The sequence below is a fragment of the Coenobita brevimanus genome, chromosome 60 (genome assembly GCF_032717465.1).
Source record: "Coenobita brevimanus isolate Jiangsu-jjx chromosome 60, ASM3271746v2, whole genome shotgun sequence".
Classification (NCBI taxonomy): Eukaryota; Metazoa; Arthropoda; class Malacostraca; order Decapoda; family Coenobitidae; genus Coenobita; species Coenobita brevimanus.
The window spans coordinates 31375882-31396098 of record NC_137013.1 but is presented as its reverse complement, the minus strand read 5'-3'; the positions used below and the strand labels follow the sequence as shown (position 1 = coordinate 31396098).

The 20217-nt window shown below is 42.5% G+C and overlaps 1 protein-coding gene across 1 annotated transcript in view; it reads left to right on the top strand.

Moving 5' to 3' along the window:
* EMC8-9 (ER membrane protein complex subunit 8/9) overlaps positions 1 to 19277 on the top strand; it is a 67020-nt gene extending 47743 nt beyond the window's left edge. Inside the window, exon 6 of the mRNA XM_080274857.1 lies at positions 17232 to 19277. Within this exon, the coding sequence (XP_080130983.1) occupies positions 17232 to 17403 (172 nt within the window). The 3' untranslated portion in view covers positions 17404 to 19277. The remainder of the gene's footprint in view (positions 1 to 17231) is intronic.
* Positions 19278 to 20217: the final 940 nt, after the last annotated feature.

Below are 20217 nucleotides of genomic sequence, written 5' to 3'. Positions count from 1 at the left end.
TGCACTGGCTGCCTCACCACTCACTGTAACATTTTTTAGATTAGCATGGTCCCTATACCAAGCAAACCCTCCACGACTTGCAGTAAATGTTTCTTCCTTTGCACTCTCGCCATATTTAGCCTTAACGTCATCAAAAAGGAATTTTGCTTTTTCTTGTATCAACATCAGACTAAGATGCATACATTCTTCAATCTGATCCTCTATGCACACACTTAAAAGTCTCTCCATCTCTTCCATGACTGCACCTCTTCTCTTACTGATAATAGTTGAATGCCTTGGTACAGCTTGCTTTACATGTTTAAGAATATATTCCTTGTCCTTTAAAATTGTTCCTACAGTTGAGGAATTCAGTTTCAACACATGTGCCACATCACTAAGCCTCTCGCCTGTCTCCACTCTCTTAATTATGTCCACTTTGATTTCCATTGTAATTGCATGCCGTTTTCTCCTGCTACCATGACCACTTTCACTACTTTTCCGTTTCTGTGACATTTGGGGGGAAATAATTGAGTCTAAATAACAAAAATTGCAGCTGATGTTACTTGTGTTGATAACAACAATGCTCTGGGCATCGAAGCAGGAGGAAGGCGGGAGTGCACAGTCAGCATCTGTTGGGGACCGCGGACTTGTACTTGGCGTGCGGTTTGAATTGGTAAATTATATATATATATATATATATATATATATATATATATATATATATACTTTTTTACCCCTGAAAATTATTTCTTTCATATCTGTTGATTTTTCTTAAGTCAATACTTCGTAAGTAGAGGTCTGACTGTGTTTGAGATTGATTTACATTAAACACTTTTTGCATGGAAAGGTAAACTCTGTACCAGTGCAGTAAATGTGTGTGTGTGTGTGTGTGTGTGTGTGTGTGTGTGTGTGTGTGTGTGTGTGTGTGTGTGTGTGTGTGTATTTACCTATTTGTATTTACCTATTTGTAGAATACAGGAATTGAGCGATGCTCGTGTTGTCCTGTTTCCATATCCACGTTTATCTAGTCTACCTTTACACACATGAATGTTTTTCTCCTGCACCACCTTTTCGTCTAAGTTGTTCCAAATACTTATGTATTTATCCAATATACATAATTGTGAAACACACAAAATATGCTATGCTCGTGGGTTCCCATCGCCGTATCTCAGTAAGTCAAATTTAGCTTTAAACTCGTTTAAGTTTTTAGACTGGACGATCTCTGTCCAGGCTATTCCATAAGTCTATACTTCTGTAAGGAAAGCTATATTTCTTGATGTCCTTCAAGCAACTTGACTTTTTCAATTTCATTCCATGTCCTCTTGTTGCTCTCTTATCCCATAAAAACAGATCTTCTCGGTCAATTTTATCTACTCCCACCATGGTCCTGAACACTGCAATCATGTCTCCCCTCTTTCTCCTTTCCTCTAAGGAAGGCAACTCCAGCTTTTCCAGCATCTCTCTCTATGACAGATCTGCCAGATTGGGGACCATCTTGGTTGCTGTTCTTTGTATTCTCTCAATCTTGTTTATATCTTTCTTTTTGTGTGGGGACCACACTACTGCTGCATATTCTAACCTGGGGCGGATCATGGCCACTATCAATTTTTTCATTATCTCCTCATCCACATAATGAAATGCTACTCTTATGTTAATCAAGAGTTTATAAGTCTCTCTAACTATCTTGTTAATGTGCTTTTCAGATGACAAACTATCTTGGACCAGCACTCCCAAATCTTTCTCTTCTCTCATTTTTGTGATTAATTCATTACCCAACAAATAGTTCAGTGATGGCCTTCTGGTACTTTTACCCATATCCAACATTTTAAATTTCTTTATGTTAAATTTCATTTCCCACATCCGGCTCCAATCATGTATCCTATCCAGATCCTCCTGCAGCATTTTACAATCCTCCTCAACCTCTACCTTCCTCAAGATCTTTACATCATCAGCAAACAGACTTGCATAACTGTTCACTCCATCTACCATATCATTTATGTAAATCAGGAACATTACTGGCGCCAACACCGAGCCTTGAGGGACTCCACTTGTTACTTCCCTCCATCCAGACATCCTATCCTTTATTACTGTCCTCATTTGTCTGTCTCTCAAAAAGTCTCTCATCCATTCCAGGCGTTTCCCCTTCAGTCCTCCTATATATTCTAGTTTCCACATTAGTCTCTTATGAGGTACCTTGTCAAAGGCCTTCTCTAAGTCTAAGTACACACAATCCACCCAACCATCTCTCTCCTGTACCTCGTCAATCGCTCTTGAGTAAAAGCTCAACAAGTTAGAAACACATGACCTTCCACTTCTGAATCCAAACTGACATTCAGCCAAAATATTCATCTTTTCTAGATATTTTATCCATCTGTCTTTCAGGATTCTCTCGCACAATTTTGCGATCATGCTGGTTAGAGACACTGGTCTATAATTCAGGGGTTCTTCCCTGTATCCTCCCTTATAAATTGGTACCACATTTGCCCTCTTCCATTCTTGTGGCACTTTCCTCTCTTCCAGAGAGCACACGATTAAACTGTGAATTTTATCCGCCAGTTGTTCTCTGCATTCCTTCAGTACCCAGTTAGAAATTCCATCAGGTCCTGGGGCTTTCCTTACATCTTGGGTTTCCAGTAATTTATACACTTCCTGTACCTCCACTTTTATATCTTTTAGCACCGGTACATTTCTAATCACTTCCTCCCCTTCCACAAACTCTTTTTCATTAGTGAAAACCGATTGGAAACATTTGTTCATTATTTCAGCTTGCATTGCTGCATCTTTCTAGACCTCTCCTTTTACTTTCAGTTTGGTGATTCCTTCCTTTGTGTGTGTGTGTGTGTGTGTGTGTGTGTGTGTGTGTGTGTGTGTGTGTGTGTGTTGGGGGGGGAAGTTCACATGGGAACATGGGAAAATCCCAGAAGTTGCCTCCTGTCTGCGACCTGGAGATTAACTGATCAATGCCTTTGAAAGCAAATCCTCAAGCAGTGACAATAAATAATTTTGGAAGATGTTTAATTTCGTAGGATGTCAGTTTAACGAAAGATAGGTTCTAAAGGAACTCACTTTAAATCAGTCTCACACTAAAATGAAGTATTTTTTCAGTGCAGTAAACTAGTTTGGTACATGAGAGACAGAATACTAAAGGTACATTTATTGACATGGGGGTGATTGATTAAGCACCTCCTGAAGATGAGTTGCTGCTGCTGTGTACTGTGTGGTTGGTCTGCACTGATCCTACAGCATAACAGAGAGTTGCCTAGCATCCTTAGCATATAAAAACATGAGTGTGATTGACAAAGCACCCCCACAAGACACGTTGCTGCTGCTGTGTATTGTGTGGTTGGCCTACAGTGGTTCAACACCATAGTTTAGGGTTACCAAGCATCCCTGGCGATCCCCCTCCCCCCCCCCAAAGTTCCACTGTCAGACCATGTAGATGCATGCTCACCCCACCCAGAATAAACAAACCACTGTCTTTTTGTAGGATTGTGCTGAAACTGATAGTCATTACTCAACATGTCTAAAATTATGGGAAATGAAATGGTCTGTTTACACTTGATCAAATGGCAATGCACTCACACACACACACACACACACACACACACACACACACACACACACACACACACACACACACACACCGCTCGCTGGTGCAGTGGTAACGCTCTCGCTTGCCAACTGGTGGACGGGAGTTCGCGCCTCGCTCAGGTTACGAAAAGTTTCACTGACGAAGTGGGTGGTTACTGTCCCCCTTGAGCAAGGGGACGGGTGTGTGCGTGTGTGAAGGTCACAGCCTTGCCCTTAGATCGGACTATATGAGCTCTCAGCTCCCTTCCGGGAGGGTAAAAGCTGACGATCATGACCATCAAGTGATCCTGACCGACCTGGTGAATTACACACACACACACACACACACACACACACACACACACACACACACACACACACACACACACATTGCTCACTGCCTGCCTCTCATCTCATCTCATCACCACCACTCACCATGTATTTTTCCTTCATTCAACTAAATTTTCTTGTTAAATGGTCATCACTTTTGTTTTATCTGCATGTACTCTCAAACCCATGTGCCTCCTTCCATCTCTTCAGTCCGAAATCTTTCCTCCGCCTTCCTTTCATTCTTTGCAGCTAACACCAAGTCATCGGCATACAACATCTTCCATGAGAGTCTGCTTCCTAAGTCATGTGACATAGCTTCAAGCACCATGACAAACAGTAAGGGGCTCAAAACTGACTCCTTGATGCACATCAACATTTACAGAATACTTGTCACTCTAATCAACATTCACTCTCAAATGCGTGTGTGCACCCACAAACATAGCCCTAACCACTCAAACCAGCCACTTCTCAATTCCAAACTTTCTCATTTCCCACATCACTACTTCTATCTATCTATCTATTGCCAGACGCCTCAATCCCGTTTGCGGTGGCCACAAACAAATTGCCTCCACGTCATCCTGTCCCCTGCCATTTCACTGCCCTGCTCTCAACTCACCCCCCCCCCCTCTCTCATATACCTCTCCACCCCATCCCTCCATCTCATCCTCGGCCTCCCCCTCCCTCTTCTCCCCTCCACCTCACTCACATACACTCTCTTCATCAGTCTTTCACCCTCCATCCTCTCCATATGGCCAAACCACCTCAGTGTGTTCCTCATAACACTTCCTATCACATCCACATCAATACCACAACGCTCCTTTATATCCTCATTCGTCAGCCTGTCTCTCTATGTGACTCCACAGGCTCCTCTTAAATAACTCATTTCCACTGCTCTCACTCTTGACTTGTGTCCTTCCAGCAACGTCCAAGCTTCACTTCCATACGTTAGAGTTGGTATCACAATACTGTCGTGTAGTAACTTTTTCACTTCCATGCTCACTTCCCTGTTTCTTATCACTGCTTTCAAGGAACCAGCAACCTTTCTTCCCTGCTGTACCCTCTCAAGCACTTCTCCCTCCAAACCTCCATCTTTACTCATCACATTCCCCAAGTACTTAAACGTACTCACATTTTCCAATTCCTCACCATCCAACCTTGCTGTACATTCACTGACTTCACCTTTCTCAAAGTCCATCACTTTACTCTTCCCTACATTCTCCTTTAGATTATGTTTCTTACACACACTCCCTGACTCATCCACCAAGCCTTGCAGCTCCCCTTCGTCTTCACTCAACAATACAGTATCATCTGCAAACAACAGTACAGGGAGTTTCCAAACACTATCCTCTCTCACCAGGGCCACTCCAACATCCACTACTCTACCTTGTACCTCTTTTATTACCCCATCCATGTACAGATTGAACAACCATGGAGACATGACACATCCCTGTTTCAACCCAACCTTCAGAGAGAAAAATTCACTTAGTTCACCATCCACACGCACTGCAGCCTTAGCACCATCATACATACTCCTCACAGCATTCAACAACTTCCCATCTACTCCATATATTCTTAATACTTTCCACAATCCTTGTCTATCCACCCTGTCATATGCTTTCTCCAAATCCATGAAAGCCGCATACTTCACTGCTTCATATCTATTAATATGGACAATTATGTAGTCTCCACATACAGACCTCTGTTTAGTTTCAAGGCCGTCATAGTAGCAGCCACCCTCCTTTCTTTTCTCACTCGATCTTTCCATTTTCAGTGCTCATTTTCCTCTCTTCTGTTATAACTTTATCTAGTTAGAGTATTTATACCACCTTACCAGATTGTCTCTTTCCATTTACCAGCACATCATAGTGAGAATCACAGCCATATTTTTTACCTGTATGTAAATTTGCATTCTAAATAAGATACCTGCAGATGGCTAAAAGAACTCTACACCAGTCTGCAAAGCTCCTGTTCACAATTAGGAAGCAACAGAGTACAGTACAGTACAGTAAACTTCACTGTAACGGATTAATTGGGGCCCATGCCATTCTGAAACATGCAAATTTCCGATAAAAGCGACATCCAAACTTCCCCCTGCTAACCCGAACTCTTTCTGATATATCAGACATTAGTCCGGATCACACCAACTTCTTTTATTCATTAGCATTGTTGCTTCATTACTTGTTATCCAACTCATATTCAGAAATTTACATCCTCAAGATCCTGACCCACTCCAGTGCCCATCATCAAGGTCTCGACAACCACCTAATGCCCATCCAACATTCATTATCAAGGTCACAATAACCACCCAGTGCCCATCCAACACCCATTATCAAGGTCACAATAACCACCTAGTGCCCATCATCAAGGTCACAACAACCACCCAGTGCTCATCATCAAGGTCACGACAACCACTCAATGCCAATCATCAAGGTCACGACAACCACCCAGTGCCCATCATCTAGGTCACGACAACCATCTAATGCCAATCATCAAGGTCACGACAGCCACCCAGTGCCCATCATCAAGGTCACGACAGCCATCTAATGCCAATCATCAAGGTCACGACAGCCACCCAGTGCCCATCATCAAGGTCACGACAACCTACCCAAACATCCTCGTCCTCCACCATCCCCCTGCCCAAGCTGGATTGAGGTCAGGCAGTCCAGACTGTTTCTGGCTTTATCAGACTTTTCCTGATACATAAGAATTTAGTCCTGTAGGCTCCCTGAGTCCGAGAAAAGTGAATTCCAGTATATTGAAGTCCGTTATATCGAAGTTTTACTGTATTGTCTAATGTAAAAATTATGCCAGTGTTTCCTGTAAGAAATCCCCATATTTAGGTTGGCCATAGTTCAGCTGATGTGTTCTCTGGACTGCAAGCTAAACCAGGTCCCAAAACCAGCCACTGATAATTTCTTCTTAATAGTTGCTGGAAACTGTTGGAAAAAAGAGATTTGAGGTATGTAATAAGATTTGTAACAATGTGAGCATCGCAGTCTGGCTTCTGACTCAGAGAAAAGATCACCAGGTGACTGTACTTGTGGCTGAATGTTTCTTCAAAAAAGTGTGATGATTCTGTGGCTAGATATCAAGCATGTTCAGTATATATATTTCACTCACATGGTAGTGCCTCCCAGGGAGGGTCGATGGTAGCCACCCATATACAGCCTTAATCCTGCATACATTGGCTTTGATATACTCTACCCCACATCATTCATTACCATTCCCTCCCTTCTCGCAGCAGCTTGAGAGATTTATACCCTCTGTTAACAGCTGTGGTGCAAGCGAGTTGATGGACCTAGGCCACTCCTGCAACATGAATACCAAGTTGTAGCATAATATTTGCTATCTCTCCATCATCCAATCCTATGTTGCTCCATGAGGAGTGTAGGAGCCCGGGGCTAGGCAAGTTGGTCCTGACATTTAAGATGAGAGTGACCAGCCTCACTCATCCCTGAGTGGCATTATATGAGCAATAAACCCCATCCACTCCTTGGATATAAACCTTCACTGGCTCAGTCCAATTGGAGCTCTGTAATTACCCACTAAACCACCAGGTGCCAAAATTTGGTTATATGGTTATCACCCAGCATAGTAAATGGCTTCCTGGTGTACAGGAAACCATTTGGCATGTCACTCAGTGTAGCATCACCTACAGGCAGAAGGAAGAGGAAAAAATGAAGGAAAGGAAGACAGAAGAGGATGAAAGGAAAGAAGGATGGAGGAGAGGAAAGGGCAGACACCCGAGAGCAACACTACATTGAGTGAGTGGTTGGTGAGTGACCCAACCTAATACAAGCATGACATTTGATGAGCCATATTTATGTGGTAGGAAGGAGTCTCTGTGGTTGCTAGTCAAATTTATCCTCCAAAGTGACTACACTTGACCATCAGCTGAACTGAAAGGAATTAGGGATTATTTCCAGATGAAAACAAACCAACTATAGACATACACTTGCACTATCAAAATAAAACTACAGTATTCAGCAGGTTTCTATCCACATCATACATAAAAAAGTAAAACTTTTCATAATCCTTCTCTCCTCATCTTGTCATATACTTTTGCCAGATTCTGTAATGCCATAAACACTCCTTGTCACATGCTTTCTTCACTTTATCTCTTCCTGCAGATATTTGATCTTCTAATCCCTTGCCATTCCTAAAACCATGCAGTTCATCATTCAGTAGGCTATCTGACATACAGTGCTGCCTCATTATGTGACAGGGTGGCGTCAGGTTAAGACCTGTTACATAATGAGATCGATATAACATGGGTTCAGTGGGGTTAGGGAGGATGACCTCGACAGTGAAACCTAAAATGACCAAAAAAAAACTATGCCACCCACCTGAAGTTTGTCCTATGCCAGTAAGAGTTGTTGTCACCAAGGGTCCACTCCCCCAAGATGGGGAACAGTTGTAGGGCCTGGATCACCACTCCACACAAAAGCTACAGTATCACTTCACTTAATATCAAATGCTGCACTATTTGTTATACACCTGCTCTGTTATTTGGCAGTACCAATGGTGTTTTAGTGTCCTTTCATGCACAAAATAAAATGAAAGGCAATGATCACAGCCAATGTAAACACTGGGCGGGCATCTAGGCTCAGTCAGCTGAATAGAGACCCAAAAAGGGAATGATGTTAAGGTTGACATGATCTCCAAGTCACAAGTTTGAGTTTTTCACTCAGAAAAGTACTTCACATAACATTGCACACTGCACTATTTGTTAAGCGCTTGCACTGTTATTTGGTGATAACAGTGATGTTTCAGTGGTCTTTCATTCACAAAATGGAACGGAGGGCAGTGATCACTGCCAGTGTAAACACTGGGGAGGCATCTTGGCTCAGTCAGCTGAGTAGAGGCCTATAAAAGGGATGATAGTTACGTAATGTTGACACATTTTCCAAGTCATATTTCAGTATTTCACACGCAAAAAAGTATCACTTCACTTAATATTGCACACTGCATTGTTTGTTAAGCACCTGCACTGCACTGTTATTTGGAAATAACAGTGGTTTTTTGGTGTCCTTTTCATGCGCAAAATACAGTAGAAAGGAAGGCAACGATAACATCCAGTGTTAATACTGGGCGGCCATTTTGATATTTGTGCATCACTGCATCCGCACAGGATCCTCGGAGCCGGCCATCGAAAATATTGTTGAAATGAAATCACAGTTAATTTTTAAATGTTGTACTGAGGGAGTAGGCTGCAGCATCAGCTGATCATGGTGGTACTCCCAAGGGGAATGGTAATGCTGGTGATAGGGAGAGCTGGTGCTCCCCTTTCACTAGCTACTGGACCATCCCCTTTTGCTGACCTTTTCAGTGTGACAATAACATGGAAAGTAGACCAGCATACTCTCCCAAACACTTTCCTCTAGCTATCTCATGCACTACTGTACATGCACTTTACATACTACATAACGTATCCCATTATGTACAGGGGTTGACGCCAGCAAGGACATGCAGCCAGAAAACCTTGACCCCACTACCTAGTGGCAGACCTATTGTGTGGAGACATGCCAGGGGCTCCATCAGCATAGATTTTGGTGCTGGGATGGGATGGCGTTCAACTGTACTAGAGGGTACAGGGTATTACGGTTCCCAGGCTGCCACTTCCTCCCAATAGAGTGACCTGAACCTGGGAGTAGCACCCTAGGAGGCTGCCTTATCAATGAGTGTATAATGGTGGGGCAGTTAACAGTGCCGAGGCATGCTTGAAGGGTGTCCCTGTAGCTGTCCTGACAGGGTGCCATGAGGCCACTACCACGGCCACTGGTCACGACTGGTGGGCTATGGGTCCCAGACCTCATACCTAGGCCTGGGATTGTGCAGGTGGGTGGGGCCTGTGGCATGTTTCTTAGCAAGTATGACTAGAAAGAAAAATCTAACCAAGCCTGAGGAAACTAAATCACTTGAAGGGATCACAGTAGCATCGTCGAATGTGGGAAGTTTGAGGGGTAGAGCGGGGGAAGTAGTTGAGGCATTTAGTAGAAGGTGGGTGGATGTGGGTTGTGTGCAGGAAGTCAGGATCAGCCAGAATGATTGTCGGGAGGGAGGCACATTACAAGTTGTTTTGGCAGGGTAGGGTGGTTGGATATGGTGGTGTGGGTGTGTTGGTCGGGGAGAATTGGGTGAAATATGTCATGAATGTAATGAGAGTCAGTGAAAGAATAATATGTTTGCATTTATATCAGCATATGCACCACTGGCAGGCTTGGATGAGATAGAGGATAGATTCTGGGATGACCTAATATGTGTAGTAAGTGGTATGGAGGAGGATGAGATTGTAGTTTTGGGAGGGGACTGAAATTTTCATGTAAGTGAAGCAGCACAGGGATGTGAAGGAGTATATAGGGGATGTGCATATGGTATAAGAAATGAAGAAGGGGAGAGAGTACTCGAGTTTGGGGAGGCAATGAACATGATTGTGTACAACACACATTTTAGGAAGAGTAGGTTGATTACATATGAGTCTGGGGGAAATAGCAGCCAGGTAGGAGGGCTGATAGGAGGTCAGTGAGAGATGTTAAAGTTACAGGGATTAGGGAGTGTGTGCTGCAACACTAGTTATTGATATGTGACATGGTGCTTAAGTGCCAGGACTCTAAAATATTTTAATGCATAATAGCTAGCAACATACATACTGCATAATAGGTATGTCAAATCTAGAGGTTAGGTATGTCAAATCTAAGGTCCAAAGGAAATGATGTTAGCATCTCTTCGGAATGTTTTACATAGCACAACAGCCCACAAGCAGTGCCTCGTCTTCACACACACACACACACACACACACACACACACACACACACACACACACACACACACACACACACACACACCGCTCGCTGGCGCAGTGGTAGCGTTCTCGTTTGCCATCTGGTAGACGGTAGTTCACACCTCGCTCAGGTTGTGAAAAGTTTCACTGACGAAGTGGGTGGTTACTGTCCCCCTCGAGCAAGAGGACGGGTGTGTGCATGTGTGAAGGTCACAGCCTTGCCCTTAGATCGGACTATATGAGCTCTCAGCTCCCTTCCGGGAGGGTAAAAGCTGACGATCACGACCATCAAGTGAACCTGACCGACCCGGTGAATTACACACACACACACACACACACACACACACACACACACACACACACACACACACACACACACACACACAGAGGCTTCTAGAACATTTCAACGACAGTGTTACCCACGAGATTAAATTTTTTATATGCGCAAAAAAAGAGGAGGAGAGTCAGAAGGAATTAGGAGGTTGGAGAAGAGAGAGCGAGAAGAGGGGTCTAGCGAGTGAGGCTGCATGAAGTTAACCAGTATATAAACGCTTTTGTGTAATACACGCAGTGTTCATCTTGAGCTTTCACTTGAAGACAGTAAAACTACAATCAAACCCCAGTGTCCATCTTTAACTTCTCCTGTCACCGACTACAAAGTGAACTGAAGTTACTTCCTCACATATTTACTCGGCTACAACTACTACATAATCTATTACAAGACTGGTATGTTATTTGGTGTCGCGAACATACGAACCAGTGCCTACGATCATACAACCCAACAAGCCTACAACTCAGCAAGTCAACAAACCATCAAATCTATGACAACTACATAATCTATTACAAGACTGATAAAAGGAGTGAGTGATGAAAAAGAGGACCTATGCACTTAGGAGGAAAACATGGAAATATAAAAACTAAGCAGTAAGGGATGCCTTCTATAGTGAGATGAATAGAATCGTGGCTGAACAGGGAAAAGTTGATAAAAGCGTTAATGAACTGTAGAGCCCTCAAGAAGAACCTATTGAGAGTTGGTGATTCAGTGTGTGGGTGGACTAGGGGACCCCCAAGACATAAAGTAACTTGGTGGTGGGATGAGAATGTAGAAGTAGCAGTTAAAGAGAAAAGAAGTCTCTTCCAGGAGTGGAGAAAGGGTTGTAGTTGAGAGGATTACTTGGCTGCCAAGCAAAGGGCTAAAGAGAGGTTTACAGGGCGGAGTCTGAATCTCAGAGACTTTTACTTGATAATCTAAATACAGGTATACCCCGATATATGATACCCTTAGGTGTGATACCCCGGCTTAGTGATGAGGGTAGAAATACCACCATACCCCATCAAATGATGGCCAAACCCAAGTTTAATGATGGGTTAAGATTTTTTTTTTACTGATTTTGATGATATTTTAGAATTAAATTTTGTGTTTAGGTTGATTTACAAACTGTTTTTAAACTTTTATTAATGTGTTTTAGTCACAGGTGGGGTGAACATTGTCATTTTAGGGTACAGTGTACTAAGTTTGATATTTCCAGACATATTTGATGATTTTCAGATTATAATTTTGTGTTTAGGTGAGTTATAAACTGCTTTGAGACTTAGTTTAGCTTGTTTTAAAGCTATTTGGAGGTTTAGATGAGCTAGAAATTTGTTTTTGGACTAATTTGGGTGGGTTTAGGACTTGTTTGGGGGGAAACCCAAGGCTCAAAAACGCATCCCTATACTTTACAAGTTCAATCTACCCCGGTATACGACACCCCACATAGCGATGGGTTTTACCCAACCAATTGCATCGTTAACCCCTAAAACGCAGGGCGTCGCATTTGCGACGCTCGCCGAAAAGGACATAACGGCGGAGCGTCGCGTTTGCAATTCGAGTTAATTTTGAATAAACGCGGGCAAGGATGTTCCAGCTGGTATTGTCTATCAGTACCACCACCCTTTAGCTACAATTAGCATACTTTACCTTTGTACTACTGATCTCCGTTGTTGCCAAGTATCGCGTTCCCCCCCCCCCCACGGCCCGGCCAGCCTGGCTGTGATACATGGCAGCGCTCTGACTGCTCAGAACTGTAAATCTGCACTCTCCTCTCACAAGCAGTTTATGCTAATAGGAAACGCTTGTTTCCCCAGTTGTAACACTAGCTTTTTTTCGCACGGTTTGCCCCTGTTTAGCGTCAGTTTACCACAGGCTTTCAAAGTGACATTATGGCGAGTTCTAGCTCTTCCGAGTCAGTGCGAGCGGCCGACAGGAACGAGAATAAAGTGACAGGCGTAAGGCAGAATAAAAAGCGCGCTGCGGTGATCTTTTGGGAAGTAATATGATTGAAAATAATGTAGTATACGTGTTTTTAGCTGTGAAAATGGAAATGTTTGTTGAGTGACGGGAACCCCGCCGCCGCACTGCATGTCGGCCGTACGCTTCGTTGATTTTAGCCTTATTTTCAGTGCTTATTGTACAAACACGGATTCCAAACTACCTGTACGTTGTAGTATAAAGTTTACTGTGACAGAATGAGGCTGTGGTAGAGGGGAAACCAGGTTGCTGGAGGTGTGAAAGTGAAGATTTTGTTACCCAACTTTGCAAGTCTCCACAAGTCCTTGGGTAGTCCACGAAGGCTCAACACCTGTCTCTGGAGAAAGCTGAATGTAAGTAGATGTACTATCTGCCATACCAAGTATAATGTTCTAGGGTTAATCTCTGATTTTTGGCTAATATTTTCCTACAGGTACTCAAACCGCGATCGAACGCTGCCACCCCGGGGGGGGGTCGGCTGTCGATGGCCGCGTATTAGGGATTAAACCAGGGTATACCTGTAGTGGGGAAAGGAAGAATGTGATATTGAAGGTGGCAAATCAGATGAAGAGGGAGAGTAAGGATATCATAGATGAGCAGTGTTTGAAGAATGATGAAGGAAAGGTAGTGGTAAACTATATACCTATCTATCTATAACCCAACACCCTAATCCCACAAAGGGTGGCCGCAGACAAAACGCCTCCAAGTCACTCTGTCACCCACCATTTGACTGCCCTCCTGTCAACTTACTCCCTCCTCCCTCATATACCTCTCAACTCCATCCCTCCACCTCATCCTCGGTCTTCCCCTCCCTCTCCCTCCTTCCACTTCACCCACATACACCCTCTTAGTCAGTCTTTCATTCTCCATTCTCTCCACATGTCCAAACCACCTCAGTGTATTTCTCCTAATTTTCTCAACCATATCCACATCCACCCCACAATGTTCCTTCACTTCTTCATGTGTCAACCTCTCCCTCCAAGTCATGCCACATGCTCCTCTCAAGTAACTCATTTCCACTTCTCAGTCTTGACTTGTTCCCCTCTAGCAAGGTCCATGCCTTGTTTCCATACGTCAGGGTAGAGATCACAATACTATCATGCAGCGCCTTCTTCCATACTCACCTCCCTATTTCTCATCACTGCTTTCAGTGAACCGACAACTTTCCTTCCCTGCTGTACCCTTTCAAGCACTTCATCTCCAAAAGTTCCATCCTTACTCATCACACTACCCAAGTACTTGAATGCACTCACATTCTCCATATCCTCACCATCCAAACTCACTGTGCATTCTGTGACTTCATTCCTCAAACACCATAACTTTACTCTTGTTTACATTCATTTTCAGATTCCCCTTCCTACTCACTGTCCCAGATTCATTCACCAAACCTTGCAACTCCCATTCATCTTCACTCAACAATATTGTATCATCAGCAAACAGCAACACCGGAATCTTCCACAACTCACCCTCATTCATTAGAGCCACCTCCATATCCACTGCCCTACCTTGCGCCTCCTCTACAACCCCATCCATGTACAGTATATATTAAACAGCCATGGAGACATCACACATCCCTGTTTTAGTCCCACATTTAGATAAAAGAACTCAGCTCACCATCCACTTGCACCGTAGCCCTAGCTCCTTCGTACATACTCTTCACAGCACTCGACAATTTCCTCTCCATATATTCTAAATACCTTCCACATTCCTTGCTTATCTATTCTGCCATAAGCTTTCTCCAAGTCCATGAAGGCAGAATAAAACTTTCTTTCCCTTCTTTAGATACTTCTCCACTAAACATCTTAGAACAAATATCTGATCTACATAAGCTTTTTCCTTCCTAAATCCCCCTTGTTCTTCTCCAACTAGCTTCTCTGTTATATGCCTAACCCTATCAATGAGTATTCTGCCATATATTTTTCCAGTCACACTAAGAAGGCAAACACCCCTGTGGTAACCACATACTTCTCTCTCCCCTTTTCCATTGTATAAAGGAACAAATTATACCTGATTTCCAGTCGTCTGGAACACTTCCCTCTTCCCAATCCAATCTACACAGCTTCCATATCCACTTCACAACAATCTCACCCCCATACTTCAGCATTTCACCACACACTCCATCAATTCCTGGGACCTTTTCCATCTTGATCTTCATTGCTTCCACTACTTCTGCCCTACTGATCTCTTCCTCCCTCTTCTCATCTCTTCTTCTCCCAGCCATTCCCCAACCACTTATACTCGCACTTGTAAACACTGGGGATATCAAAGATGCTTGGAGAGAGCACTACTTGGCTGCCAAGCGTAGGGCTAGAAGAGACGTATACAGGGTGAAGTCTGAGTCACACAGACTTTTACTGGATAACCTAAATCATGGGGTAAGGAAAATATATGATATTTAAGGTGGCAAATCAGATGAAGAGGGATAATCGGGATATTATAGGTGAGCAGTGTGTGAAGAATGATGAAGGAAGGGTAATGGTGAACAGTGAGGATATTAAAGATGCATGGAGACAGCATTATAGCCAGTTGTTGAATGAGGAGTTTGATTGGGACAGGGAAGGTTTGGAGCCAGCATATCCAGTGTTTGGCCCTTGGCCTTTGATTGATGCTGCTACTGTGAGCAGGACAGTAGGCAGGATGCAGGTGGGGAAGGAAACAGGTGTGTCTGGGTTGACTGCTGAAATGTTGAAAGCCTCAGGAGATACAGGAGTGGGGTTAGTCACTGATTTGATAAATACTATTAGAGTCAGCGCTCGTATAACGTGCGATCAGAAAGGGCAAAATGCTTATAAAGCAGTAGGTGCCATTTTGTGTCCAAAAAATTATATAACGTGGGAAAAATTAATATAGGACGGTGGAAGGGCTGATAATTTTTTTCACGACCAAACTACGTGGTGACGATGGTCACAACACGGTGGGAGGCCCCAGTTTATGTTTCAAAGTCATACTACGTGGCCAGTGATAGAACATGGCACGAGGCATAAAACTTAGGTTGGAAACTTCACAGAATGCGCCAAGTGATAGACATCCATAAATAGCCATAAACTTTATATCATTGTAAAGGTAATTTATTGTAGTATTACATGGTTCAAAGCAGATATTTATATCTTCATTACTTTATTCATGGTGAATATTTTTCTACAGGAAGGTATAAAGTTTTTGGTTTTTGCCTAACTTCAACTGGTCATTCTGACTTTTTTTTTATTTTTTTTTTTTAACATACTATGATAAAGTACAACTATTTAGCTTTAAAGTGACACCAAACCAGCATTCTATCATGAAAAGTGTATTTAGACTGATCAAAGAAAAATATCACAGCACGAAGATGAGGGTCAGCTGACTCTAGAACAGACGCAATCTGACTGGGGCCGAAACTGATAGGGTTAATTATTGTTGTAGCGATTTACAGCATCATATAATGAGGTGTCGTATAATGAGGCTGCACTGTACTGTATTCCCTCCTAACTTCTGTGTAATTATTTTCTGTACAGCACCTTTCTAAGAAATCTGCACAATTTTGCCACAGTAATTTTTATACTTACCTTGGTTACCTTTACTTTCATACAAAGGCACAATAACAGCCTTCCACTTTACTGGTATCAACTTGTCCAAGTTTTTATGCCTGTTTCAAAAAAAAAAAAAAAAAAAAAAAAAAAAAAATTATGCTACTCTCATCGTTTCAGTTAATCAGCTCTGCATACACTTCATCAACACAGCTTTCTTCACATCCACCAATAACACATTTTCTTTCCGACATCACCATCGTTTTCAGCGCACACTTATGCAAAAAAAGATTGGACAGTCCATCATTTCAGACATAGGAACAGGCATAAAGCAAAAAATAGGTGACAAGAAGCCAGCTGGGAAGGTGTGCAGGATGCAGCCATGAAAGAAGAGAATAGATGTGTCATGGGTCCTGCCTGCCCTGTAGACAGACGTCCTTTTCAGAGAACATTCAAGACACAAACAACCCCAGAGAAAGGTCATCGTGCCTCTTAAAGCATTATAACTGGAGATAAGAAGCAAAGCACCCATTTTATTAGCCCTCTTGTGTCAGGAATGAGTCCTTCTGTCACCATTTTTAATGCCAGAATAATGCTGAGATTGGCTGGAAGCCTCTTCCTAAGTTGTTACAAATAGGAGAGAACATAGTGAAAAAGTCAGCATTTGTTCAGAATAGTGAAATAGTTTTGTGCCATACAGTATGGCACTAACAGTTTCTCTCTTCATCATTGTATGTCATCTTGTATCATCACAACTTACCATATCTTTTCTCTGCAGTGTGCATGTCGAGGAAGGGTCACTTGAGGTGGTGTCAACACTTCTACAGCGCCGTGTCCAACATGATGTCAGTGATTTTGACAACCATCTAGATGACCTAAGTTGTGATTGGTCCAACCCGCAGATCAACAAGCTCCTTACCACGCTTACTGCTGCAGCTACCCATGAGTAGCTGCACCTACCTTACTCTGTCCTTTTGTATCCTTTCAGATCATGAGTTATCTTCTGTTGTTGATCCACTCTAGTTTGTTAAGGAATGCTTTTTTTTTGTCCTATCGTATCTTGCCTGTGTTTCATACTGTATCCTCGAAAGTTTTCTCTCCTTTCCCTTGTTAATTTTCTCCATTACCATGATAATTGTCTTACTTTTGTATGCTTAATTTCATTTGTTGTTTACTGATACTTCATCTCTTTTCCTGTTTATTACAGTGTATATCATCACTTTGTTATCACCTTTCCCTTTTTTTTTTTTTTTTTTTCCCATGACCCGTAAACTCATCCTTTGTTCTCCTGCCTAGTTTTATGTTTACTTTTACTTTGGTCTGTCTAGCTCTAGATCAGTTTAGGTACACAGGTATTGCTGGGACCTCTCTCTCTCTCTACTGTACACAGTACAGTATACATATATATACTGTATACACAGTATACATATATATACATACATATACTGTATATACAATATATATATATATTGTATTTATATATTATATGCTGTATGTGTGTTTTCTCAAAGGTCATGTATTATTTTGAGATAAAAGAATTATTATAATTCTTGCTTTACAAGGTATTACAGCTGGAAACATTTGAAGGAATAGTTGCTTGCAAGTTTATACAGAATGTAAATACAATGTCTGTTCAGAAAGTATCCGACCTTAGGCTCTATAAAAATAAACAGCTAACCTGTTGAGCAAGGACACTAATCTTCTCCAAAGTAGGCCCCTTCTGACTTGGCACACACAACCCAGCATTCTTTCAACTACCTGAAACAGTTCTCAGAGTCGGTTTTCAGTATCTCCTGCAGGTGCTTCATCGCATTCGTCATGATCTCTTCTCTCGGATATTGCTCAAGACATGTTGGAGTGTGGAAATTGCGATCCAGACTTCCTGTAGACTGTTATCACTGGAGGTGAGACTTGGATGTACGGGTACAATCTAGAAACCAAAGCGCAGTCGTCCCAGTGGAAGCATGCAGGGCCGCCTTGGACAAAAAAAAGCACGACAGGTCAGCAGCAAGATGAAATGAACTCGCATGCTGACAACTTTATCTGTTGTCTTCGTGACTCAGTTGAGAGGAAGAGAGCAGACCTTTGCAAAGCAGCAAATTGGAAGCTGCACCATGACAAGACTGCTGCCCATTCTTCCCAACTGATTCAGAAATTTTTGGTCAAGCACAACATCCTGCAGGTCTGGCAGGCTCTCTACACACCAGACATGGCTCCGTGCAACTTTTGGTTATTCCCCAAGCTCAAAACTCACCTGAAGGGTAAACAATTTGAGATGAGAGAAGAGATCATGACGAATGCGATGAAGCACCCGCAGGAGATACCGAAAACTGACTTTGAAAAATGTTTCAGGCAGTGAAAAGAATGCTGTGCTACATATATCAAGTCAGAAGGGACCAACTTTGAGGAGGATCAGTGTCCTAGCTCAACAGGTTAGCTGTTTATTTGTTTAGGGCTTAAGGTTGGATGCTTTCTGAACAGACCTCGTACAGTGTACCTAGTTTCAGTAATGTTGAACCATGCAAATCATTGGTACAGAAGTAGGGGTTATGTTAAATTTGTTTGTTTATAAAATTTAGTTCTGCCTTTATTCAGATAATATATAGTAGAACTATTTCCATCACTTCCATTGTTGTGTAGTACAGTATATTCTTTTTTACAGTTGATCTTCCAAGGGCCCTAAATGTAAAAGGGAGATTTAGACATGTGTTGAAAATGAATTTCATGACCATGATAAATATATTGTAAATCAAGTACTTGTAAATGGTAGTTATAGTCTTGATCAGCTGCTAGAAAGAAACTGTGCAGTGCCCCCCTCCCCCCCCCCCAAAGAACTGTTGATGACTAATTTATTCCACTGCAAAGTATGTCACGCACCCTGTTCCGAGACTGTCAATTGAAATTTCCACACTGCATTTTATTACATTAGTTTAATCCGGGGTTAGTGCAGTTTTTCCAAAGAACAATACCAGTGAAATTAATTAGCTGCATGACACACTAGCAGTTCATTCATACTTATGAAGAAGAAAATAATAATAAAAATGTGCTGTACCAAAAATATCTATGATTCACTGTAAATCTGTTACACTCCACTGCACTGTTGAGGAAATGTTTTGCAGCCAAGTCCAAATCTCAAACATGTTGGATACATAGACATTTATTGTCCAGTTCAATCCTTATGTATCAGATATGTGTAAGTGTGGGATGAGTTTTTTATATTGCCATTTTTAATGAGCATTTTCATGTGTTTTTTACTCATGTAAAGTGTAAATTAACTCTCTTGTGAACAGTGACGCAAATTGTGTCATGTCATTGTTGGGCTGAAGAGTAGCTGTTGATGCAATTTATGTCATTTTTATTTTTGTTTTTGAAGGATCCAGCATGCTTATATGCATTGGCCTTGGTCACCTAATGGCGGCTATCCATGCTACTCGCTCTCTGGCAGCTTCCCAATTTAGTCCCTTAGCCCTGAGGTCACATTCAGTGACCTTGTCCCAGGTCTGTTTCTGTCTGCCTCTCGCTACCCTACCCCCAACATTAACACTTCCCACTCTCTGCACTCAATTATCATCCCCCATCCTCTCCACGTGCCCAAACCATCTCAATCTACCTCTCCTCATCACAACACCAATACACTCCAGTCCCATCCTACTGTACCTCTTAACTTTTCCATTATAAACCTAGCTCCCCCAGGCCTTGCACTCAAGGACACACTGCACATCCACCTAATCATTGCCAATTCTGTACGTTTGAGCCTGCGAATA